We start from the raw sequence: 25,648 nt of genomic DNA on the forward strand, positions 1-25,648 counted from the left end.
TGTGCTGCCTTACGCGAAGCAGCAAATCTCTGCAAAACTCCCAATGCTGCAGCACTGGGTGAAATTTAAATGTGTGTGTGTGTCTGAGAGAGAGGGAGGGAGAGAAAGAATGCCTGGGGAGATGAAAAAGGTTGAAATGAGTCACTCCTCGTCTTTTTGTCTAATTTGGTACACAATACAGGGTGTGATGCTTCACTGCCTCTTTGCTGAGCAGCTCGTGCAGAGCCAGTTCCAGTGCAGTCAGTGAAAGGACTTCTCTGGATCCAGCCCATATATGGTGCAAAATAAGGCAGAGGAGATTCGGGCACAGGGACGCGCTGGCTGCAGGGCTTCTGCTGTGCATTGAGCCCGGGAGGTTGGGATGCTTTTCTGTTGCGCAAAGATTTTATGAGTTGTGACACCAGCTCAAAATTGGAGGCATTTCAGTGGCTTCCTCAACTTAAAAGTGGCGTTCTAAAATGGCATTTGACACTTTGTATTAACTTAAGCCCAGCCATGGTACAGTAACAGCAGCGGATGGATCACAAACCGAACAAATACCTCCTGGGGAACCGAGTTCCCACGGCGCAGCGATGGTAAAGCAGGCTGAGCGTCAGCCGGTACGGCCCCACCCCGGGTGAGGGGAGGACAAGGATGTCGCGGAAGGGGTTTCGCGAGAGCGGTGCTGGGCGCTCCTTAAGCGGGGCTTTGCTCCCTAAGCGGGGCTTTGCTCCTTAAGCGGGGCTTTGCTCCCTAAGCGGGGCTTTGGCTTCCCCCTCGGAGCAACTTGGCGGGAGGCGCCAAGAGCCCGGCAGGGGGCGCCGCAGGGCAGCGGCGCGGAGGCGGGGGCGGGGCAGGGGCGCCCCGGGGGCGGGGCCTGGCGGGGCCGGGCCGGGCCGGCGGCGGGAGCGGCGCGCAGAGCCCCGCGGTGAGGCGGCAGCTGCGCAGCGCCGGCAGGCCAGGGGCCACCGGGGCCCCGACCCCCGCGTCCCGGGCAAGATGTGGCGGCGCTGGGAAGCGGGATGGGACGAGAAGAGGGAGCTGCAGGAGCTCAACTCCCGGCTGCGGGTCTTCGTGTCCCGCGTGCGGGAGCTGGAGGAGGAGAACCGCTTTCTGGCGCGGGAGCTGGCGGAGCTGCGGGAGCAGGAGCTGATCGGGCTCCGGGTGCCCGAGCAGGAGCTGGCCTGGCTGCGGATGCAGCTGGAGGAGCTGAGTCGGGCGAAGCTGGAAGCGGAGCTGGAGCGGGACGGCCTGCGGAGAGAGTTGGAGCAGCTGCAGCTGCTGGGCGCCGAGGTGCTGGCGATGCGGCGCCGCCTGGAGCCCGAGCTGGCCGGGCAGCGGGAGCTGCTGGAGCGGCTGCGGGGCGAGTGCGTCGCCCTGGAGGAGCTGCTGCTGCAGCTGCGGGCCGAGCACGGGCACCTGGCGGAGCGGCAGCGGCGGGAGGCGGTGGAGATGCGGGAGCTGCGGATGGACCTGGCCGCCTTGCCGCCCCCCTTGGCCGGGCTGAGCCTGGAGGAGCTGGAGGAGACCTACGAGATGCTGCTCAGCCAGAGCTGCCGGGAGACCCTGCTGCGCTACCAGGAGCAGATCCAGGTGCTGCAGGAGCAGGAGGCGCAGCGAAGCCGGGAGAGCCTGGAGCTCCTGCGGGAGGAGAGCCGGCAGTGCCGCCAGCACCTGGAGGACCTCCACCGCCAAGGCCAGGAGCTGTGCGGGCTCCGGGAGCGGCTGGAGCAGGAGCTGCTCGCCTTGCAGGACCGCCACGGCGCCGAGGTGGAGGAGTACCAGGTGCGTGGCAGTGCCCCGCCGCCGCGTCGGGTCGGCCCCTGGCCGGCGGCCCCTGGTCCCGGGCCTCTCCCAGCCCTCTTCGCCGGGACGCTCTAGCCGTGCCGCTTCCTTCCCGCCCTCTTTGGAGCTCCTCTGAGTCTCCTTCCGCCTTCCCACTCGCTTTTTTCCTTCAGTTCTGGCCCATCGTGAGATGTGAGCCCGATTTCCCGTGACCCTGGCGCTCCGCTCCTGTAGACTAACTCATCCATCCCTTCTGCTGCCTCTGCTGCGGGAAATGCCTAAACCCCTCTGAAGGCTCCCTCTGACTCTGCATGGGCCAGGGCTTCCTCGCCCCGCTTTGCCTCCCTGCAGTAGGATTTCCCCAGGCTGGAAGAGGAGGTGGCCCAGCAAGAGCTTGTTGCTGCTGAGCCCTCCTCTGTGTGGAGCAGGGAGTCCCTTTGAGACCCCCTGCTCTGTTTGGGGAGAGCTGGGTGCGAAGGGTGGGGATCAAAAGGGAGACGGTGACCCTGAGGACATCTTCCTGGTGACAGGTGCTCCCTTCCTAACCTGCCCTCGGCAAGTACCCAAGAGCATGGAGCTGGCGTGTGGGCTTGCCAGGGCTCCTGCTCGGGTTGGCAAGAGCACATGGGACATGGAGCGGTCCCTGGGAGCAGATGAACCGAGTCCCCGTGCGGTGGGACACGAAGCTTCCTTTCTAGCCTGAGACTTGAGGTTGACCTGTCACGATCAGAGAAATGATCTGAATTTTCTTCCTGCTTTACACACGCTCTTGTGCACCCTGAGCCTAGAGAAAAGCTTGTAGGCCCCAGCATAGTTAAGGAAACTTTCGGTTGTTTAAAGGCAGGAAGACTCGTTACTGTGCTGCAGGCAGTGAGCAGAGTGGGAATTTTTTGAAATAAAACTTCAACGATGTAGGTGACCGGCGTCTGTTCAAGGTAGATGTTTGGTGTTGTTAAACAGAGGGTTACAGCATCTGTAGCTGAGAATTTGCTTGCTGTCAGAATAACGTTTGGTATAACGATGTATAATCACCCTGTGCGTGTGAACAGATCAGCAACTGCTGGAACAGCAAAGTATCAGCTCATCAAATTTAGAGTGGAGAGCACATATGAGATCATCCAGACCATCGATCGATTTCCTGAGGGCAACATTTCTTTTGTTCATTGTTAGACCTTTTATTAACGCTCTGCTGGAGCTCGGTGTTTGTCTGAACCCCGTGTGCTAATGATCACGTTGTGTCCGACAGCCGTGGTAGATTATGGAGGTGCTGGCAATTGGGAAAGGACTGGGACCTGTTGCTCTGTGTGTGTCTGGTTTTTGTACGTTGCTAGATTGTTTGCAAGTTGCATAGTTTGCAGATGCTGTGAACTGAGGCAGATTAGGTATGCAAGAAGTAATCAGAAAGGCTTTTAACTTTTAAATAAATTTTTTTTTTTTCCATTTTTGACAGGACAATTCATTCTTCCAGTCATGTATGTAAACGTTTCCAAAGCTTTAGAAGAAGATGTTATATGTAAATCTCTCATTAATTAAATCTATCCATCAGTCAAAGCCAGGTGAAAATGTAAAGAAGAAAAAAAAACCTCTTCATTTTTTCCCTGTTTTTTAAGTTGTATAAGTTTATATAAATGTACATAAGCCTACTAATATTTAAAGTTACTTTGATTTCCAAAATATGCCCTTCTTGCTGTCTATATTTGTTATTAGGGATTTATAATGAAAATTTCATTGATCTTCAATCATCATTACTCAAATTGAAAACCTTTAAATATGGTGTTATTTTAATAAGAGCATTTTATAGAGCTTATTATATCCATGCTACAAGTTTTTCTTCTAAAGCAAGTTAGAATAGGTGTGTTCAGATACCTAACTCTTTCTTTCAACTCAGCAAGGTGTTTTTATACCAGCATGTTGTCTCTGTATCGGGTTGTATTTTAAAAGAATTTTATTTAGAAGAGCAAGTGGAGACAGAGCAACCCGTTGTAGAAGTCAGATACTCAAAATCAATGCATGCCCTTGAATTGTCCTGATTCAATACTCAAAAATGGATTGTTATTTGATACCAACATAACAAACTTCTGTTTCACTCTCACGAGCATTTGGCGTGCTTTGGATTTTACAGGAACAATAGCTTCAAATCTGAGTAATACAAGAAGAAAAAAGTGCTTTGATAGCCAACCTGAATACATGTGAGCTGTCTTATCTTTGAATATGTATCTAGATAATATTTAAATTCTGGTGAAAATAATATCATAAGGTTTATAACTTCTGAACAGTTTCATATTTAAAATGTTTGTTTTCTAATGAGGAAGGCCTCTTCTGGTGGCCAGTCTATTGTACATGAGAAATAAAATATCTTTTGCTCACATCCAGGAAGAAAAATTACAGAATGTGTAGAAGCAGCTATTTCAGGTTTTGTTCTTGTGATCAAAGCTTTTTTCCTTCCCTCATTATTTCTTTTATTGGTGAAAGTATGTTCAGCATGGATTTTAAACTATTCTTTACAGAGCATCTACTCCATGTTTGTTTATTGTAAAGTGTCACATAGAAATGATATGCATGTACAGCCTTAAGTCAAGTGATTATTGTTCATTGCAGCTGCAATGGCAATTAGATTTATTCATATTTTCCATATATCATCCAGTCGCCTTATATGTCCATCTTTGCCTCCTGCACTGTCCTTATCCTCACTAAAGCTTTCAGCAATGTTAAATAGAAAGATGTATTTGGAGTTATAATTTAGCTGAACCAGGCAAGCTGTAAATCATACATTGTTTGGAAAGTTTTCCCTGGTCCTGGGTGCTAAAGGGATGAACTCAGTAGGTCTCTTACTTCCATAATTTTAGCTGTGTGCTGTGACAATACTTATGCAAAAACTCTCAGTGATTTGAGAAAGCCCTGTATTTTTTTGGATGTAAAAATGGCCATGGCTCATCCTGCTGCTTTGAAACGAGGCAGATATTGTTCACTAATACAGTGGGTTTAGGATTGGTTCCTGCGTCAGTGTTGAGAGCTCCAGAGAAGAAAACATCTTGTCAAATGAACATGTAATATCAATGTCATGCATTTTTTTGTGTACCAGTTTCTAGCCAGCTAAGTGCAGAGTGTCAGTTCCTCCTCTGCAGAGCCACTGAGTGAGCTATGGGATCGGTAAATAGTACCAGATGGAAAGGGCTGGAACCTGGAATCCTCTCTTTATTCCCTGAATAGGTGCAGCTTGGACAACCCAAGTAAATTCTTTTCCCCCTACTGCCCTTCTAAAATTTCCCACTGCTGCCTGGAAAGGAACAGCTGAAGGGTGAGAAAATCACTTCTGTTCAGCTACTTAGTTTTAGCAGGACATTGGGGGGGCATGGGATTGATGTGGTTGAGAAACAAATCTTTCCAAGAAAGTCCTGTGTGAAGCAAACACAGCTGCAACAATACAGGTTACCTTTTGCAAAATGGAAGTTTGTCGGCTTGCAATCTCCTGAACTGTGCCAAAGTGGTGTATGTACTTTTTGGCATGCTTGGAAACAGGACTTAAGACCAATTGTCCTCTGCATTATGTTTAAGCATCAATGACTGGAGGGCTAGATGAGTGGCTGTCTGCCATCCAGTCTATACAATGTCTGCTCCTGTTGGAATGAATTCCTTTAGAACTATTACACAGCTGGCTGAGTTATGTAGCCCCTTATGGTAATCATTAACTCAAACTTTTGGATCCCAAGTGCTCTCCAAATCCAGTGGGTAGAATCTAGGTGGCTTTTCAAACCCAGACTACAGAACTTAGGGGTGAGGGACTGAAGTTCCTATGTCTTTAGATAGGTGTGAATATCCCCAGTCTTTCAGAGCTCCACACACACTCTGTAGTCCAGTGTACAGATTCCCCATATAGATTCTTCTGGGACTTCAGCAAGACCTGTGCATTGTGAAGCTCTTTTTAACATATGCACGCACATGTATAGGTTAGTCTCTATGTTTAATCGGGGAGGCAACAAACACCTGAATCACTTCATGTTTTGTATCAGAGCTCTTAGACCTTTAGGGGTTGGTCCCGTAGAGATTCAGTCTTTCTTCTTTTGCTCCTTCTGCTGACTCTTCTGGTTCTGTCAACACCCTGTCCATTCTTGCTTGATAGCCTTTTCCGTTTAAAAGCAGGGCCTGGCACTTTTCTTCCCTTCTCATCTTGGGATTTTCCATTGTGTCAGTTCTTGAACACGATTGTTCCCTCAGAGCCGCTAAAGGTCAGTGGTTCTGCTTGCCGCTGTGCGTGACCATACAGGATGTTACCTCCACTGCAGTCTGGATGAGGCTGTTGGATGGTTGATAGTGCTTTTCAGATATGCAGATATGATTTGTCTTCTGCCATAAAAAGGGAGTTTTAGGTACACTGAAGACTGTAGGCGAGGTTTGTCATGTCAAAGAAAACATCAGTATAATCACTTAACAACAGCTGCAAATAAAAATGAAGAAATAGATTAACGTGTGTTATATAGATATGCCCACACGTATATGAAGATACAGGCAGCTTCCTTCATAAAGCTTTCTTTTTACTTAAAAAAAACCCAAACAAACAAAAAACCCAAACAAAAACTATTAATGTTTGAAATGCCAGCACACAGCCATAATATATTCTTAGTTCTTAAACCTTACTTCTGCCTAGCATAGCATACTGGCATTAACCAATCTGGGGAGTCCCCTGCTGTATCTTCATTTTTATGCTATTGCTCATACTGTGATACTTGAACACTTCTGCGTATAAGTGATGTATTTTGAATTTTTTAAAACTAGACTATCAGTGTCTTGATCTTCCAGTTCGTATTGCAAAGCATTTGTTAGGATGCAATCTAAAATATGCTGTCATGGATTCCTGTTCAGTATTGTACATGTGTATGAGATTTTGCTCTGTAAATGACAGTTCAGTGTCCTTGTATAGTGCAGAGTGATGTGAACAAAGTAGAATCAGGCCTTTGCTGAGATTTAATTTCTGTCTTCCCAGCCCCCAGAACAAAGTGTAATCTATAGCATTTCAGTTAGCATCAATTTGCTGGCTGAGGAGGATTGATCTGGGTTAGTAGATTCTGTCCACAGCGAGGAAACCATTAAGAACAGCACTGAACAGCTAATACTGATACTTTTCGTTCGGAGTCTGTACTGAACAAGCTCCTCTCAATTATCAGGGGAGGGCTTATTTTCCGGAAGATGGCAATTTGCCCTTCATGTGAAAGGTAACACCAGTGATTAAAGCACTTGCTTCCTTGATGTTCTTTTCATGAGCATGAGAGTCAGTTGTCTTGGTCTAAATAAAATCTTAACATTCCGTTGCATACGTCTTCGTTGCTTTTTCTGTTGTGTACTGTTATTCAGTATTTAATCTTCCATTTGGTATTTCAGGGTATGTTCAAATTTAGATAATTTTGGACTTTGGTATTTTTCTGCTCATCAGTCCCTTTCTCCGTTTCCAAAACTTGTTAAAGAAAGGTGGGCAGGCCTTACCTACTATCTCATCAGTTCTGCTTCTCTCAAGTCATTTGTGGGTGTCATATAAACTACACTCCTCCCATACACACACCCCGCCCCCCCCCGAAGGTACAAAGTTATATTTAGTTATCAAGATGAAAATGAGCAAACGCTTGTATATCTTCTGAGTAGCAGTTAGGACAAAGCTAAATCAATAAATAATCATAAATCAATATGTTTGTGCTGGGTTTGGCTGGGGTAGAGTTAATTGATTTATTGTTGTCTCAGATTTTTTTTTTTTAAATTCAAAGTTTTTAGGCATTCAAGTGTACAGATTTTTGTTAGTTCAAAACTAAAAATCAATATTTCTCTTTAGAGGATAATCGACGCCCTAGAAGAAGAAAAGCAGTTCCTCACCATGTCAATCACAGATTACCTGAAGGACTATCAAGAACTACTGCAGGTGAAAGCAGGTCTCATCCTTGAAATTGAAACCTACAGGTAAGAATTGCGGTCACACTCAATTGTCTGATCGGAGGATAACTTAAATCTCTTTTTATGGATACAGGAGCCCCATTCATCCTCTTTCCAGCATTTAAAATAGAGACAGCTACTTTTAGAGTCTCAGATCAAGACTCCTTGCATGTATTGCGGTTTGTTAAATAGAGCGAATGGACCCCTAATATCAGTTTTTAGCTCGCTGTTGGCTTGTTCTGTGACATGGGTCAGGCTGCCATTCTGTGCTTGACTGTGCTGTCTGTGAAAGGAAGATAACACCCCTTCAGAAGGCTGCTAATACATGTGGAGTTGCCTGAGATCTCTGGGAAGACTGTAAGAATAGTAAAATACCGTTATTCATTAGTAACACTGATAAGAATTACCAGTGGGCAGAGGTGACTAGAATTTGATCACTCAAGCAAAACTATCTCTGGTAGTAATTCGTTCTATTCCTCTGTCCCCAGAACAACATGTTAGAGAAGCCAAGATAATCCATAGGAATCCTATTAACTTTGTACAAATATAGTGATATGTAAGAAACCTCCTTAGTCCTAGTCAAGTTAGTATCAAATTGATGTGAATTATTGACGCAATATTTGATTACGAGCTGAGGAGCCAGTATCCCTAAATTGCAATCAATAAAGCATGAAGTAGTGTAGTTGCCATCTGTCAAGTTATACGGCACATTTCATTGGTTAAATATGTTGACTAGTGGCCACCTGCAGCATCGATGTAAGTAGTGAGTTCCCCATTCTTGTTTCAGTTGTAGGATAGTGGGAAGATAACAGAAAAGTCTGTTTGATTAAATCCTGGCTTTCTCCATCCTTGGTTTGTTATGGAAACATGTTTGGATCAAGCGTGAGGTATCAGCAAACAACATCTCTGCTAGTGAATCTTCATTACTGTATATCTCTCTAGCCACTTAGTAGCTGTGGGGTTGAAAAGCCAGAGTAATTCTCCTGTCTAGAGAATCATGATTTATCAGTTGGCACATGGCATAAAAGCGATTTGGAAGGAAAAAAAAAACCAACACAAAATCAAACCAAAACCTATGAACTGGAGGAAGATACTACCTTATTGTAAAGATCATGGTTTTTTTTGTACAACTAGCACAATATTTTCAATAAATTTCATTGAGATACTGATCTTCAAATACACAGAAGTGCAATTCTTATTGAGCAAAGTAATAATTTGCAAAAATTTAATGTCAGCCTACTTCCGTATCCTTTTTAAGGAGTATGCCTCAGTCATCAGCTTGTCTATATTGTGTGTGTTATTCATACTCAACCTGTGTAAACAGGTATACCAGTTTATATATGTATTACCAGTTATATATGATATATGCGTCTGTGTCCTAAAGCGTTAATGCTGTGTTCTAAACATGTAACATTGCTATGAACCAATAAGCATCTAAGTCTGGATAAAGATGGCACCAGCTGAATTATGGGTGAAATGTGTAGACTAAAGCAATCCACTGATAAATACGAAATTTAATTGTAGTTGCATAACTGAAAATATGAGAAGCTTGAAAGAGTAACTTCTGAGTAGCTTGATAACAGACTACTGAGCAAAGGATGTCTGTAGTCCATCAAAAAGCAGAAACAGTCTGTTCAAGATGCCGCAAGTATTGAGTGCTATGAGGTACAGACCAAGGCTGGCTTCTGGACAAGATGAAATCACAAGCAGTATGTGGGACAAGTAATTTGCAGTCAGTTGGTGAGCAACAGTACCTGGATGTTTGTTGGTGGAGTGGGATCCCTGTGATCCTTGGAAAGCCAGTAGTATCTGGAGCATTACTAGTAGAAGAGAAACTATGGAAGTGGTGGCCAGTTGTGATCCTTATCTGTGCGTGTTAATTCTGTTAACTTTGCTAAAACACAGGATTCTTTTAAATTTAATCCTAGTTCTGATGTTGACTTTTACTGTTGTCACTTAAACTTTCTCCCTTGGTTTATTCATCTGCAAAATGGGATTAGCACTTTCACAATAATAGAATTATCAGAATTGTTTCAGTGATTAGTATTCATCCAGAAGTAGGAATGATAATGCCCAGATATTTAGTTGTTTGGACATGCTCGTAGCTAATAAGTGAACCGTCAGTGCTTCTGCTCTGTAAAACCTTGTAAGCCCATTAAATTCTGGAACTTCTCCAGAGGTCCTATCACTGATTATCTGAGCATTATTGGTTTCTAAGGATTCCCTGCCCTCGTTAATGAAAGGAGAACAATTCAGCATCGCCTGCAGCATATGTTTGTTGTCCAGTTAAGAAGCTCCTTAACCTGTAGGGTTTCTTCATCCGATTGTAGTGAATGCAACTTGTATTACTGATTGCGTTGGCAAGGCAGACTTCAGTGGACAAATGAGCATCTACCTACTGAAAAAGATCTACAGATGAAAACAGAGAAATGGGCCTTGCTACACATCAGAAAACATGCTATCTAATGCCTGCAAACAAAATTATTTTAAAATATCAGAAGCTGAAAAGTGGTTGTTTTGATTTGTGTTTTTACATTTATGCAGTTTTACCTATTCCTCTTTTCTTCTTAGTCTCCCTTCACTTAAGAAAATAATGCCTTCCCTACTGTATGCCTTTATCAACACTGCTGTGGGAGAGGATTAGTATGGATCCAGTTAGTAAGCTGTCCAGTAAGAGAATTCTGGACTGCTCATCTATCTACTTTATCAAATCCTGTTCCTCTCTCAGGTCTCTTTATCTGTGATAACCAGGGCATGTGAAGCCAGCTTCAGTTTGTTTTCACAAAGGATGCTGGCATATACCCTTGCTTGTGCATATTGGAAACGAAAGGCACTTATTCACACTTAGTTCAACATCCTGAACTTTCCACTGAGAAGTTTCCATGAGGGCCTTGGCACCTCCTCTTCTCCTGGCATAGGTTAAGGGTGTGGTATCTGGTCTACTTCTTGGAGCTTTGTTTGTACCTCCCACCCTGTATTTTCTCTTTGTTTTACAACTCTTACAGGTCCTATTTTATAAGCCAGTTCTTTCCGTTAGTCAAAGATTGCTCCTGGACTGGCAAGAAGGATCACTGTTGCAAGGAACACCCTTCCCCAAGGACCAAGCGTACTTCCTCTCTGAGTCTGCTCACCCATCCTGCTCTGGGAGCTGAGGCTCACTCAGGAAGTGAAATATAGTTTATGTGGCTTTATGAAGTTATACCTCATGGGAATCTTCATTCCCAATCCTCTTTCACCAGTGTTGAAGTAAATATTTATCAAGTGTCTTGCAGTTTTGTTCTGTGTTCTTGGAACCCTGCAAAACTGCAACTACTTAGACTATGCCTAAGTTTTATTTCCAGAGAGAAGTGGTGAATTATTCACTGTGTGACTCTTCATTTTAAAAGGAGATAGAAAATCTGCCTAGGATCAGAATTACTATCAAGCCTTTCTCCTCAGCCATCAGAAGCTGCTTCTCTTCAAACAGCAGAGGCTGCCCAGAGCCTCTGTCATAGGTTAAGTAGTTTTTCTGCCCTCTCTAAAATATGTTGTTGTTGAAGGGTAAAAGATTTTACTTTGAAATCCTAGTGTCATGCAAATGTTTTGTTCTAGGTTACCACCCTGCATTTTGAAGCAGTGGAGGCTACAAAGCTGCTTTTCTCTTTGCTTTTTAATTCTCTTTCTTTTTTTGTCATGGTCATTGTTAGGATCTCTTAATATACTTGTCAGGCATTATTGTGGTTTAGGCCCAGCCAGCAACAAAGCACCATGCAGCCGCTGGCTCAGTGCTCCCCCCCCCGGAGTGGGATGGGGAGGAGAAAATACAAGGAAAGGCTCGAAAGGCTCGTGAGTCGAGACCAGGACAGGGAGGGATCACTCACCAATTATGGTCAGAGGAAAAACAGACTCGACTGGGGGGGGTGGGGGGGTGGGGGTGGGTGTCGATTTAATTTTGTTACCAATCAAATCAGAGTAGGATAATGAGAAGTAGAACCATATCTTAAAAACACACCTTCACCCCAGCCCCTCCCTCTTTCCCGGGCTCAGCTTTGCTCCCGATTCCTCTACCTCCTTGCCACCAGCGGCGCAGGGGGACAGGAATGGGGGTCGCGGTCAGTTCATCACACGCTGTTTCTGCCGCTCCTTCCTCCCCGGGGGGAGGACTCCTCACACTCTTCCCCTGCTCCAGCGTGGGGTCCCTCCCACGGGGGTCAGTCCTCCATGAGCTTCTCCAACGCGAGTCCTTTGCACGGGCTGCAGTCCTCCATGAACTGCTCCAACATGGGCTTTCCCATGGAGTCACGGCCTTCTCCGGGCCCAGCCACCTGCTCCGGTGTGGGGTCCTCCACGGGCTGCAGGGGAATCTCTGCTCCGCCATTAACCTTCCATCGGCTGCAGGGGGACAGCCTGCCCTCTCACCACGGGCTGCAGGGGAACTCTGCTCCACCATTCACCTCCATGGCTGCAGGGACAGCCTGCCTCTCACCACGGGCTGCAGGGAACCTCTGCTCCACCATTCACCTCCATGGCTGCAGGGGACAGCCTGCCCTCTCACCACGGGCGGCAGGGAATCTCTGCTCCCCCGCACCTCCTCCCTCTCCTTCTTTGCTGACCTCGGTGTCTGCATGGCTGTTTCTCTCGCATCCCACTCCTCTCTCCGCTGCAGGTTTTCAGCAGGTTTTTTTCCCCTTCTTAAATACGCTGTCACAGAGGCGCTACCGCCGTCGCTGATGGGCTCAGCCTTGGCCAGAGGCAGGTCTGACTTGGAGCCAGGGAAGCTTCTAGCAGCTTCTCACAGGAGCCACCCCTGTAGCCCCTCAAACCCCGCTACCAAAACCCGGCCACACAAACCCAACACAGGCATACTTTCCAATCCTCCTGCAGTTGGTTTCCTCCATCAACACTTCTTCTGACCCTTTCCATGCCTTCCTCTCAAGAAATCATCACCAGCATTAAGGCCTCCTCAGCTACTCACCACAGCTTTTTCAGTTAGTTTCATTACTTCCTGTTTACAACTTGTACCATGCAATATGTCCTATTCCTATATTTGTTTTATTTTGAGAACATTCTGAGTTTTCTACATCCAGGGAATTTAACTGGCAGTCAGTTACCTGCTGTTCTTCATGCAGTGCTTGTCTTCCCATCCCGTGATGGAAAAAAGATGTGGAGCGGCCTTCACCCCTACAAATGCTTCCTCCATTCCACTTCCTGGAGAGCTTTTTTTTTTGTAACTCCTTACCAAATACCTAGGATAGAGAGGATGAATTTTTACAGCCTGCTGGCTAACTGCCCCCATCTGAGATTCTGGGTTTCTGTAGGTGAAACAAAGTCATTGCTGTTGTGAATGACCATGATAACATTTGCACTGCATCTTTTTGTTTTTGGTAACTTCTCTCTCCCCACCCCAACCAGTTTATCTCATCCACCTGCTTTCATGGACTAGTTATTTCTATTGTCATCCGGCACACTGCGGGGCTTCAGGCTGACTAGCATGTCGCTGCTAACTTTAGATAAATGACATTAATAATGAGTTAAAGGTACAGTTGGAATATTTTCTGGGAACGCTTAAACTAAGTATTAACACAATGTGTGTATATGTCGTTTGGGATCTGATTTCCAGGAAGTAGCTGACGCGGTTATTTTTTAGCAGAGTGCTGCTTGGAGGAATGTTTTTTTTGTTATTACTGTGAATACTTAAGAGTTCATACAGTTGAAATTAACATCCTATTCTTCAGGCAGTTTAAGTTTAAAAGCAGTCCTCACTATGAAGAGGTTATAGTTTAAATGATTAGTATTAGGCAAGGATGCAAAGGAACAGAGAAGCAAAATGACTTGCATGAACTGAAGCTATGGTCAAGCTGAGGAACATAATCTGAGTTTCCTGGCTTCCAAGCCAGTGCTCAGTACATTACAATACAGTTTCTCATGCTAGTTTATTAAGCCAAAGTCAGTTTAACATTTTTTTGTTTATCTGACAAGCTTGAGGACATACGTATTATGAACTGTGTACAGTAAAACACTGATTCACTGTCCAGTTTTATAGAGGTTTCACGAAGGTTTGCCTTTCATTTTCAAATACAACATATTTTCAGTAGTAATATTTCAGATCCAGCTTTTCTGTGTGCTGTTGCCCTTTGCCATATACAGTTACCTCTTGGAACTTATTTTTAGTGACTTCATACGTTGCTGCAGCAACTGAACAACTGTTGTTTTAACAGCAGCCAGAAATCCTTAGTCAAACTACCCACATTCCCAGTTTCCTTCATCATGGTTAACACTTTCATTGCCAGCTCCTTGATACGTTTCTGCAACATCATCACCAGCTTCTCTAGCGCGTGTCTATCAGAGCAATTTGTTTGGCACGCACTAGCTTCATCAGATCAGATGTTTGGTCTTGGGAACACTCTCTATGTGTGCTGAAGTCATCTAATTCCTATAAAGTCTTTCTTAACATGGAGGAAGATAAATTGCTTTTACTTTGGTTTTTTGACTAACAAAATAGAAGTAAAGGTGTCCATCCGAGCCTGTTTTAAGGGGTAAAGTGACCACTAAATATGTTAGGCAATTCTAACTTGGCTTTTCTTCTGAATCTAGGCAAATCCATGATTGCAAAGAAAACCTTACTAATGATATTTTGCTGATGTAGCATTGTCCTACTGAATCTAGAGGCAGTCAGAAACCAAAAAAAGCGTAAGATGTCCGAAGTGATCAGTCATGTGAAGTGTGAAATCTACAGGTGACATTTAAAATGCCTGCTTTGTTAATCTTCACAGAAATGCCCAGCAAATGTGTTTATACCACAATCCTAAATTGCTTTCAGCTCCCCCTCTAGGGAGTCAGAAGCCTTGGCTATCATAATCTTCCAGCCTTACTCTTGACAACTTTCATGTTGCGGCTGTATGTTATCAGTGCAAAACATCTGGCATTTCCAAAACTGGAAATGATGAAATGGGTATCTCACTAGTAGAAGTGAATATAAAAACACCAAAGTTACCGTACTAATTATAGCGTTCCGTTGCATATTGAAAAAACCTGCCGTAGAATTTCTAGGCTGTTGCACCAGAATGCTGCAGTTGAGCATTTTTGGGGGGATAACATAGCTTGTAGCACTGCAAAAGTAGAAAAGGGACAAACTGCTTTTTTTTTTTCTTTTTTTGAAAAATGGCCAGACATATTTTATGTCAGACAGTACAAGCATATGGAGAGCAGGAGGGAAGGAAAGCACACAAAGATTTCCAGAGAATTGATCAGGAATTATGAGACTCAGTCTTACTGGATAACCATCTCTAAAACTTCTAGAACTGATTAAGATCACCCTAATATCTTCTTTTTGTATTTGGTATATGGAAGAAGCCAACAATTTTGTTTTATTTTTTTTTAGAGCAGTTGAGTAATTCTACACCCCCCGCCCCCCCCCCCCCCAAAGGACAAAAGTATGCTGTGTGCCTATTTGAATATTCTTAATGCAAAGCAATTACTCCTGAAAATGTTTTGCCCCTCAGTTGCGGTAATCTCTGTGGGAAATGTACCTCTGGAGTACTTTCCACCACTGTAGAAAGGAGAAAATGTAGGGTAGTAACCTTATGCAGGAATAGAACAAGCCTGTGGCTGCTGTCAGATGGGTCTCGAGGGAGTGTGGTCCTTGTACATGCATGCTGTATAGGGAACAAAGTTTGGCATAAAGGAAGGATAGCCAGTGTTCTCAAGCAATCAGCTGGGTATAATGTCTCCAAGAACAGATAATGTGTGTCACCAGTACAGAAGAGGCAACTCAAAGAGTCTCCCTTCTGTGCGTCAGCACACCAAGAATAGGTAGTAGACAAAATTCTGAAGCAGATTATCAAGTTGTTGCTTGCTTCTGCTATTTGCTTGTAGTGATAGAATTTCCAAAACATAAAGGTAAGCAAATTGGTGTCCTGTCCATTTCTGATCAATTGCTGCTGAGCTAACACAGTGTCTTGGTTGGTCAACAAGAGGAAGCCTTGACCACAGTAGTCCTGTGGAAGTGCTGGCTTCCTGGAACTACGGAAGCTATTAGAGTGTCACTGCAAAAAAGGATGAATGGAAGGCTGAGGAACAGAGGGGACAAACAGAGGTGTCATTAAAAGAAACCAAGCGGTTTCTGTCACAAAGAATTTTCCTAGTCCTTTGTTGTAAAATATGTTGTGTTGATTTCCAATTGAATAGGAACTAAGAATAGTTCTTTAATACTGTAAGTTGTTTCCTCCAGCATTAGCCAGTGTTTGACAGTAGAAGTAATACTTTCCTTCAATTTTCATTTGAAAAGGATAGAACTTACAAATCCTGGCTGTAACAGTTCCCTCATATATCACACTGCAACAACACCTTTAGTACTATATTACCAGCAGGAAAGCTGCTGACTATTTGCTTGCAAATATTTTTTTCATTTTTGCCTTTTCTTTATAAAACATCTCCATGTGTTTCGCTGAGAAGGCTTTACTGAATATCTGTTTTGTGTGGCTTTGTTTTATTTCTAACTCTGTTATAACATCATAATTCTGGAAAAATTTGCTAGGTTGTATGATTCCATAGTGGAAATCAGTGGATCTTGTCCATGTCAGGAAGCAGTATATTGGCTAATGTGGAAGATTTGATCTAAAACTGTACTGTGTCTGCTGCTGTCACCTACTGTAAGATTACTGCATTGTTCTCATGAACTGGGCTCTGCAAACTAGGAGTCTGGAAGATGCTAAGGATTTCTCATTCCTAGTAATAAAAATATGGGGTGTGAAAAACACTCAGGATCTGACCCAACTGCAGTATAATTGTTTCAGTTTCTAAGACTTATAAATGTTAAAGATGATGATTATTCTTCCCAATATTTTAATGGAATGCCTTTTTATGTGTTTTGCAGAGCTTTGTTAGAAGGGGAGAGCAACCAGTGGATTATTACATGGAGAGATCAGCATACAGGAAAATTGCCTCAAGGTAAAAAATGAATATTAAAAAATGAATGTTGAATGAAATTAAATATAACTGGAAACTATTGTGTTATAGTATTCCTGAAGAATACTTTTTACGAGTGTATTGCAAAGTGAATATTGAATTGGTTTTGAGTGTTAATATTTTAAATCAACATAGGGCTATTCTATATGAGATAATTTGTAAAATCATGACTCAAGTGGAGAAGGTAAGTAGGGAGTGATGTTTCATAGCTCTAATAGTGCAAGAACTTTTGGATGCCCAGAGGTCTTAAGAGAGTTTTGAAGTATAAAGCAAGAGGTATTTAACAAAACATGTAGTTAAAACCATGGAATTCCTCATCATGAGGCATTGTGAGTGTTAAAAAGCTTACGTGGGTTTAAAGAGAAATTTTAGCAGAGTAATGAAAGAAAAATCAAAGACTTACTAAACATAAAGATACAATTTCTATCTTAGGAGCTGCAAATCTCTGGAGGCTGTGAGAGTATACCAGGGAAGTATCACTATTTACTTGCCCTGTTCTTATACTCTTCCCTACGTATCTACTGTTGGTCACTGTAAACAGGATACTAGATAAGCTGGACCTTCGATCTGACTGCTATGGCCATTGTTATTAATAACAGAATTAGTCTTGGTAATACTCCTGAGTTTAACAATGTGTGATCTTAAAATCCTCAGACTATCATAGACAGTAGTCCCAGAAGAGATCTGAAGGCTGTGTCTGTGGTAGTAAATTAAACAGACTAGGGCCTAGGCTGAAATGCTCACATAGAATTGCCTATGCTGTTACATTGTCAGCACTGTGCCTGGCACAGTTTTGATCTGGACTAGCCAGTACTTTTGCAGACAATGCTCAGGCATATTCAGTGGTTACCACAGACCAGGAAACACTACCAAAAGTCAGAGGAGATGTGGCTAGCTTTTTAGGAGTAGGAGATTTGAGTTGTGCAGTGCTGGTTGGTCTTAGAGCCAGACAATGATTGCTGGTACATTTTATTAAATTGTATAGACATAGCTTAAAAGGTTCTTTATTTCTCTCCCTTGTTGTACCTTGTTGTGTCTTGTGGCTGTGAAGGGTTGTATTTGTGTTTTCAGTTTCCAGTATGTGGTGGCAGGTATGCCATTAATTCTCAATAGGAACTGAGAAACTTCAGGCCACTTTGACTAATGAATCAAAAACCAAGCCTAGGATATTAGCATATATTATTTAATAAGAAGTTGTAAATGTAAATGAACATTAATATAAATATGAAAGTTGTAATTCTTAAGTAAATGCTATAATACCCAGCAGCTCACAACAGGTAAAATTAGCAAGAACTTGCAATTTAGTAAAAAGCTTTGCTTTCAGTTTTAATATAATTTATGCATAGACTTAATTATAATGCAAAACCTACAGGAATGCCTTTACAAAACTCCACTGAAAATGAAGCCCTTATTTCTTTCAAAAATTTAGTATCAAATTTCTTAGTTCATGCCCTCTATTTTATATTATTTTAGATACCAGCCATTATTTTAATCTTTGGTTACCTATGCTCTTTTTGCAGATATTATAAACACTTCATATAACTACACTGATATTTACTCTACTTATCAAGAAAGAAATAGAAATAAAGCTTCACCAGCTATCAGGATCACTGATACAAGACATAGAATGCCAGTGACAAATACTAGCAGTTCTGCACGTTATTCAGCTCAGTCAACACAGGCTGGATCACAGACAACAGCTAGTGGAAGAGCTTTTGGAAGAGGTGTACTTGGTTCAATATATCACCCTTCAACAACTGTTACAAAGGATGAAAGGATTGTAACAGACCACAAAGATTTAAGAACATTTACTCCAGCCTACAGTAGCTGGAAAAACACTGAAATGCAGCAAAAGACAATTCCAGAAAGAAAGAAAATAGAAGTTACAACTTCATCCACAGTATCTTTTTCAAAAGAATCAGCACATGCTGAAAGATCACACAAGGACCACAAGCCTGACACAAAGCCAGGGATTTCTGAAAATATAACGACAAAACCAGGCTTCACTAGATTTCCGCGTTATGAGCTGAATACCAATTTTAAACCATCTAAATATGAAGAAACCATAACTGAAATTCGGACCACACTAAAAGAAAAAAGAGGAGGCAGCAAACCAACTGAAGAGAAAAAATCTCTGCTGAAAGAAAAAGATAAGCTAGAGAAACAAACAAAGGAGGAGATAAAGAAAACAGATGACAAACCTCTTACAGAAGAAAGAAGCGTTGATTTTGGAAGGAAGACTGAGCAGAAAAAATACATCCGTGAGGAAGTCATTAACCAGAAGTTAACAGGGAGTGATATTTCCAATGCAAGAACTTTGAAAAGCGAATCAACCAAAAAAGATACAAATGCGGCATTGGAATCAAGAAGCAAAGAAGTCATTGACATACCTATCAGTCTTGAAATGCCTGCTCCTGACAAAGAATCTCAGAGTAATAGAGAAATAAGGTTACAAGGTTTTAAAACTTCCATAGGAAGAGAAACAGATGACCATGAAACTAAGCCTGCTGAAATTCACAAAGTGAGTATTTCAGAAGCGGAATCCAGTCTGAAAGATGAAGAGCGAATTAGTGACAGAAGTCATAAAATGGGAACTCTGTCAACTGAAAATATAGCAGAGAATATTGTTGCTGACATTCTTAAAAGTTTTACGCAGTCTTCTAGTTCACAAATATCAACAGACACCAAAGTGACCTATTTTAATAAGAAACAACAACCAGCTGATGGGAAAATAAAGACTGAGATCACAGTGCAATCCCAGGTTCAAGAAAACATAGATATTTCTGATGAAGCTGACGTAGGAGGTCTGTCAAACCAGGATGTTAGAAAAGTGGTTCGAGAGGGTGTTGAGGGAACTCCTTCCAAAGAGGAGATAGAAGATATAGTACATCATGGCCTGAAAGGAAATGAGGGCAGAAAGAACATGTCTGTTAACGTTGAGATTGTAGAGGAGCCACTAGATTATGCCACTGATGAAAGGACTGATTTTTCAACACCTTTTGAAGTAGAGGAAGTGGAAGATACATTCCCTGAGAGAGAGAGGTGTTACGGTGAGGAGGAGGAACAAAACATAACGTTCACGTATGAAGATGTTAAAAAGAAGAAACAACGCCATGAGAGTTTAACTCATGTGGAAGAAGTAACTGAGGAAGATGACTCACCTATTGAACAAAAATATTTTGTATCTGTTCCTGATGATCATCCTATTATTAATGAAAAAGACGATGACTCAGTATATGGGCAAATTCATATAGAAGAAGAATCAACTATTAAATATTCTTGGCAAGATGAATTTTTGCAAGGCACACAAAGTAAGAGACATGAAGGTGTAAGCTCTCCAGAAGAAACATATCAAGTGGTAGGGGAGGAAGCAAGTGCCCATATTTTAAAAAAGCATCCTGAAGCTGAAACATCCCATGTTGAATCCATTGTTATTGAAAAAGAAATTAAAATTCCCCATGAATTTCAGACTTCAATAAAAGGGCTATTATCAAAGGAAACAAAGGACCCTAAACATCAATTGAAGGAAGCTTTGGAGCAGTTGGAGGGCAGTCTCCCAGAAAGTGTGAAAGAGGAACTGTCTGCATTAACAAAAGAAAATCAAGCTGACTCTAGTAGCTTAGAATTTGATATCAAAAAAGTTGATGGAACGGAGGAGGGTGGCTTGGTGACAATTGTTGCTGAAGTCAATCTGTCACAGACCCTTAATACGGATGAATTCGATGTAGCTCAGCTTGGTGAAGTAATTGCAAGTGAGAAGGAGAAGGCAACGTTGCACTCCCTGAAAAAAGACAGCTTGGAGAGAGTTGTTGATGGTAGAAGCAATATAGATGTTTCTTCCCCCAGTGGTAAATACACTCCTCTGGCTGATCAAGAAATCTATAACTCATCCACAATGAGGAGGAGTGGTGGCACAGCTTTTCATACCACTGAAGAAGTTATTTATGACGGTTCGGTTGTGGAAACTGCAGATTTTGGAGAAGTCTCTCACTCACCACAATCAACCCATGAGACCAAATCCGTCAGGCATATTAAGGTTGGTCCAGCAGAAGTTCAGAGATTTGAGCAGATTGTATATGAAGGGCCTGGTTCTGAAATGCTGGAGCTCAGTGCTACAGAAGATATTGTTCAGACAGAAGGATCATCAGAGTTTAGCCGATCTGTGAAGCATTTTAAACTGGGTCCTAAAGAAATCCAGACCACAGAAGAAGTAATTTATACAGGCCCCATTACTACAACTGTAGAGGAGATTGATTCTGGAAATCTTTCCCAGAAGTTTTCAACAGACTTCAACAGGTCCACCAGACATGTCACAGTAGGATCAAGGCAAGTAACTGAAGAAGTCTCTTTTGAAGGGCCTGTTTCAGACTCTTTGGAGCTCAATAGCTCAGGTAACCTTTCTCAGACAGAAGGGTCTGTGGATGTCGGCAGATCAATAAGGCACTTTAGATTAGGTCCAAAAGAGATTCATACTGAGCAAGTTATCTTTGAAGGACCAATCTCTGGTAAAGTGGAGGTCAGTGACACTAGAGACTTCTCACAGACAGAAAGTTCAGTCAGACACATTCAGTTGGGTCCCCAAGAGTTTATGACAGCTGAAGAAATCACCTACCAGGGGCCTATCTCTGAGCACACAGAAATCAGTGAACTGGAAGACCAGACTCTGTCAGAAGGCTCAATAAAGCGTGTTAGACTAGGTCAAGTGGGAGTTAAAACCACTGAACAAATCATATATCAGGGCTCCCTTTCTGAAACTCCAGAGCTCATTAACAAAGGAGGACATCTTGCAGAGAATGAAGGAAGCTCAGATACCAATAGTTCTTTCAGGCATGTTAAAATAAGTCCTGTAGAAACTCATGCTGAGCAAATAATCTTTACAAGACCTATTTCTGAAACACTGGAAGATCTTTCACAAACAGAAGAGTCATCTGAGAGCAGTAGGTCTGTAAAGCATATTAAAGTAGGATCCAACGAAACATCTTTTACTTTTCAAATGGATGTTTCCAATATGGGTGGAATATCTACAGTAAAAAGTGGAGAACAGCAAGCAACAATGCTCATATCCAATAAGCAAGACCCTTCTGTTAGTCAGTCACAGATTGTAGTTGAAAGTGACCAGATTGTAGAAAACGAAAATCAGAGAAGAGGCTATGTTCCCTCCAGTTTTTCTCAAGATCATGGTGAAAAGGTAGTGGAAAAGTCACTTTTTGATAAAACTGTACAGTTGCAAAGAATGGTAGACCAAAGGTCAGTTATTTCTGATGAAAAGAAAGTCGCTCTTCTCTATCTGGACCATGAGGAGGAAGATGATGATGATAATGATGGACAGTGGTTCTGAAAGGACTCTTTAATGAAGTCTACTTAGTAATTTGTTTATACATATTTTTGATTATCCTTTTTTTTTTAAAAAGAGAAAAAAAGGGATGGGGAAACACTCAAACTATTTAGATTATTAATAATGGACTGAGAAGTATTGAGTCTAAGCCTCTACCTATTCAGCACACTTTTTGCTTTATTGGAAATTTTATTTTTGGGAGAAATTATGCTATTAATATGTTTTCCTCAGAGACCTGTGTCCACTAATTTCAGATTTTTCCACCCATAGAGACAGGAATTTGCTACTGGGGAATTCAAAGGATTATATGTTTTGTTTGTTTTATAGCAGGTCAATTAATAAGTGTGTGCTTGAATAGAACTTTTCCTTTTTTTTTTTTTTTTTGAATACTGTATTGTACTTGGTTACTAAAATATTCAGCAATTCTATTTAAATCTCAACCTACTAACCACAAATATAACAGAATATAAGACTAATGAGAGTGGTAGGTAGCTGATTTTCAGTTCCATTTCTGTGTACTTACATGCAATACCTAATGAAAACATTTTAAGATACAGTTATTACAGCTACAAAAAATAAATACAATTCTGTAGGATCAAACTAAGCATAGCAAGAATTGACAAAAATGATATTATTTGTATAGCTAGAATGCAGTGCAAAAAAGAAAGAGGTAACACTGAAGCAAGAATTTCTCACAGTATTCCTAATGAGAAATAGTGATTTTTATGGTTAGACAGTAGTACATTTCATATCTTTAAAAAGAAAACAAATTTTAAAAGTAGGCTGGATAGTATTTCCACTGAAGTAAGGAGAACTCTTTACAGCTTCAGTGGCTATGTACGTTAATAACATCAACTTATTTTGCAGCATATGGGTTACCTTGATACTAGGTATTGCTAAAGGTAAGTGTGAAGTGTCAAACATTATTACATAATGCCTAATTTCTTAACACGGTGAAATTAGCTAATGTGTGTTCTGTTCTGAAGAAAACTTGTAAAAATGGCATTGATGACACTTATGATGATTGTGTGTCAAGTAATTTCCAGATAATCCTTTCTTTGTTTACAAATGAGAAGATGCCCTTTTCAATTACTAGCCCTGCAAACTCAACCTGAGGTTTGAATTTTCCTTTTTCTTTTTTCTTCTTTTTTACTGGTTGTAACATTGGCCTCAGGCCAAAGTTGGTTTCTACTTAAATCATTTGAAAATAAGCTAATTTCACTTGGATTGCACATTGGTTAAATGAAGGACATAATTTAACTTTACAATTATAATTCAGTGACTTCAAAGTCCAGATCAGAAGCCAGCACCACTAACTGTACTAAACTGTGCAGTGCTAGCAGAAGCAAAAATAGCAGCCAAAATATTTTTGTCACTGGGGTAAGAAGATACCATACTGGACACATATGAGAAATAGGATACACAAATGAGAAGCTGCTATTTTTACATGCACACAAACACACAAGCACACTCACTCTCTCACACCTTCTCTGCAGAGTAGAAACACACCTGTATCTGGATGGCTATGTTGTGCCAGTCCAGTGGTCGCTGATTCAGAATTTTTTTCCTGTGGTTATGTAAGCATAGTTTTGTGTGTGCTAATCCATATTAGAATCCAGTTAAACTATCTTAGTCTGGCATGGCTAGTCACTTTTCAGATTCCTTAATATTAACAGAAGCTAGATTTTTCAAAACTGACTGCTACTTTATAATATGAATGTAAATGCAAAGCTAAAGAGAAGCTCCATGCTGACTGACATATCATGCTGTTTCAGATATGGGACAGTTTAATTGTTGTGTGCCTTATTAACTAAGTTAGAAACTGTACAAAGCTATTAATGTTCCAAAGATTAACTCATGAGGTTTGTCTGCACTGCAAAATTTTCTGTACATTTTCCTCATTTTGTATAAGTGTGAGTACCAGTGTACTCGGGATTGGGTATTTTTCGATCATGTACTATGAAATCATTTGTTGAAATTGGAAGTGTAACCAACAGCTGGAAAAGGAATAGGAAACTGAGTTGTGTAGAAGCACTAAAGGCATGTATGCTAAGCTTATTTATACTGTTCCCTGTGTAATGGATAATATTTTTTCAAAATTATTCATATATGCTCAAAAAAGATCTTGTGCTTCCATTTATAAATAGGGTGTTATTAATTGTAATACTTCTAATATCATCCTATATGTTTGTTTCCTTAGCTGACCCTATGATTTTAAAGATGGTAACATCTTTGTGTTTATTTTAATAATTGTGTATAAGCTAGAATTTTCCAGCTGGATGCCTAACTGCAAGCAATCAGATTCTGTACTTCAAGTATTAAATAACTGCATAAAGGAAGAAATCAGGTCTGTAATAAGCAACAGAGTTAAAAAAAAAAAAAAATCAGTGTTAGTTTTCTCCAAGAATATCTGCAGAAAATGTATTGTGTCACCAACAAAAAGCTACGTACAAGGTCAAACCCATTTATTGATACCTTGTGGAATCTTTAACAAGCATGCTCCTTAGGAACAACTATATCAACACTGTTATGTTTATCTTCACCTGCTCAGAGGATTATAATGTCAGATGAAGGAATAAACCAGTAAGGAGCAAGTGAATCACAAAATGTAGATGGCCTTAGCATTGAAGGAGGGAAAAAAAAAAAAAAATCAGTATTGATTGCACTGAGGCAACAACAGCTCCTTTACGCATCACTGTCAGATGTAGTAGGTTATACTAAGATATATTTCTATTTTGATTGTCTGGAGGGAAAAATTGTTCTGTGTACTTTCTTTAGTTCTATTTAAGATCAGGATTTTAATCAACTGTTGGAAAGTTAGTTTATTGTAGGGAACTGGAAATGTGCATTACTATAACATTTAAATATATGCACAGTTCCTTTGCATGAATACTTTCAGGCTGTGAAAACAAAGATATTTCATGTAAAAAGGGTTTAAGTTTTAAAAATGTTTGTGTAAGCTGCCCATTTTCCATTTAGTTCTCATTAACCTGAGACTTTTTGACATAATGATAGCTTTTGGATAATACTACCTTCAGGCAACAAAATGTAGTTAGGTGGACAGTCGCATCCTGCAGGCCTAATGGTTGCATTTACAGAATCAGGGCCATAGGTACATGCATTACTAGCAAGAGCAAATATAACCTACTGTCTGATGTACTAACTCACCCTATATGATCACTTTCTGCATAAGTATTATAACCTGTGGCTGAAAGGATTGGCGATATAACCTCGGTCAGCGTGCACTTCTGAAGCTTCCTCGTATACATTGTGCTTTTCATTAAATACAAATAAGAACTTTAATGCTGAGTTTGGATTAAACAAAATGCTTTTAAAATATAATTAGTAATTTGGGGGGTAAAAACTATGTATTTGTATGCTGATATAGATCAGAAGTGGGGCACTTTTCCAAATGTGTAAACCACAGGTCTAGAAAGCAAACACAGCACAGAATATAAGAAAGATGTGTGAGAGACCTAGAACTCTGTATTGACTGATGTTTGTGAATAGCAGGTGTTTAAAAAGACAGTAAGAATGTTGAAACTGGGTTTGTTGATGTCAGCTGTGTGAAACTTTGCAGGCAGCTTGTGTTTTGGTCATTTGTAATGAAACCATTTTTGTGGTGGTACAAGCTTTGTGATTTTACACTTTTTCACTCTTGAGTATTAAACAATCAAAATGAACGCA

General features: G+C 41.4%; 1 protein-coding gene across 1 annotated transcript; it reads left to right on the plus strand.

Moving 5' to 3' along the window:
* The first annotated feature begins 978 nt into the window (after nucleotides 1-978).
* Nucleotides 979-25,648, plus strand: SYNM (synemin). Its single transcript, XM_050903627.1, has 4 exons — nucleotides 979-1,764; nucleotides 7,583-7,707; nucleotides 16,535-16,608; nucleotides 18,147-25,648. Exons 1-4 carry the CDS (start codon nucleotides 979-981, stop codon nucleotides 21,962-21,964), a joined length of 4,803 nt encoding a protein of 1,600 aa, XP_050759584.1. The 3' UTR covers nucleotides 21,965-25,648.

The sequence above is a fragment of the Gymnogyps californianus genome, chromosome 11, assembly GCF_018139145.2.
Source record: "Gymnogyps californianus isolate 813 chromosome 11, ASM1813914v2, whole genome shotgun sequence".
In the NCBI taxonomy this organism is placed as follows: Eukaryota; Metazoa; Chordata; class Aves; order Accipitriformes; family Cathartidae; genus Gymnogyps; species Gymnogyps californianus.

Excerpts from the sequence above, each read along its gene's own strand:
- SYNM (XM_050903627.1), top strand. The coding sequence starts at position 979 with ATGTGGCGGCGCTGGGAAGCGGGATGGGACGAGAAGAGGGAGCTGCAG. Across the intron at positions 7,708-16,534 it reads CTTGAAATTGAAACCTACAG|AGCTTTGTTAGAAGGGGAGA; the intron begins GTAAGAATTGCG and ends TGTGTTTTGCAG. Across the intron at positions 16,609-18,146 it reads TACAGGAAAATTGCCTCAAG|ATATTATAAACACTTCATAT; the intron begins GTAAAAAATGAA and ends CTCTTTTTGCAG.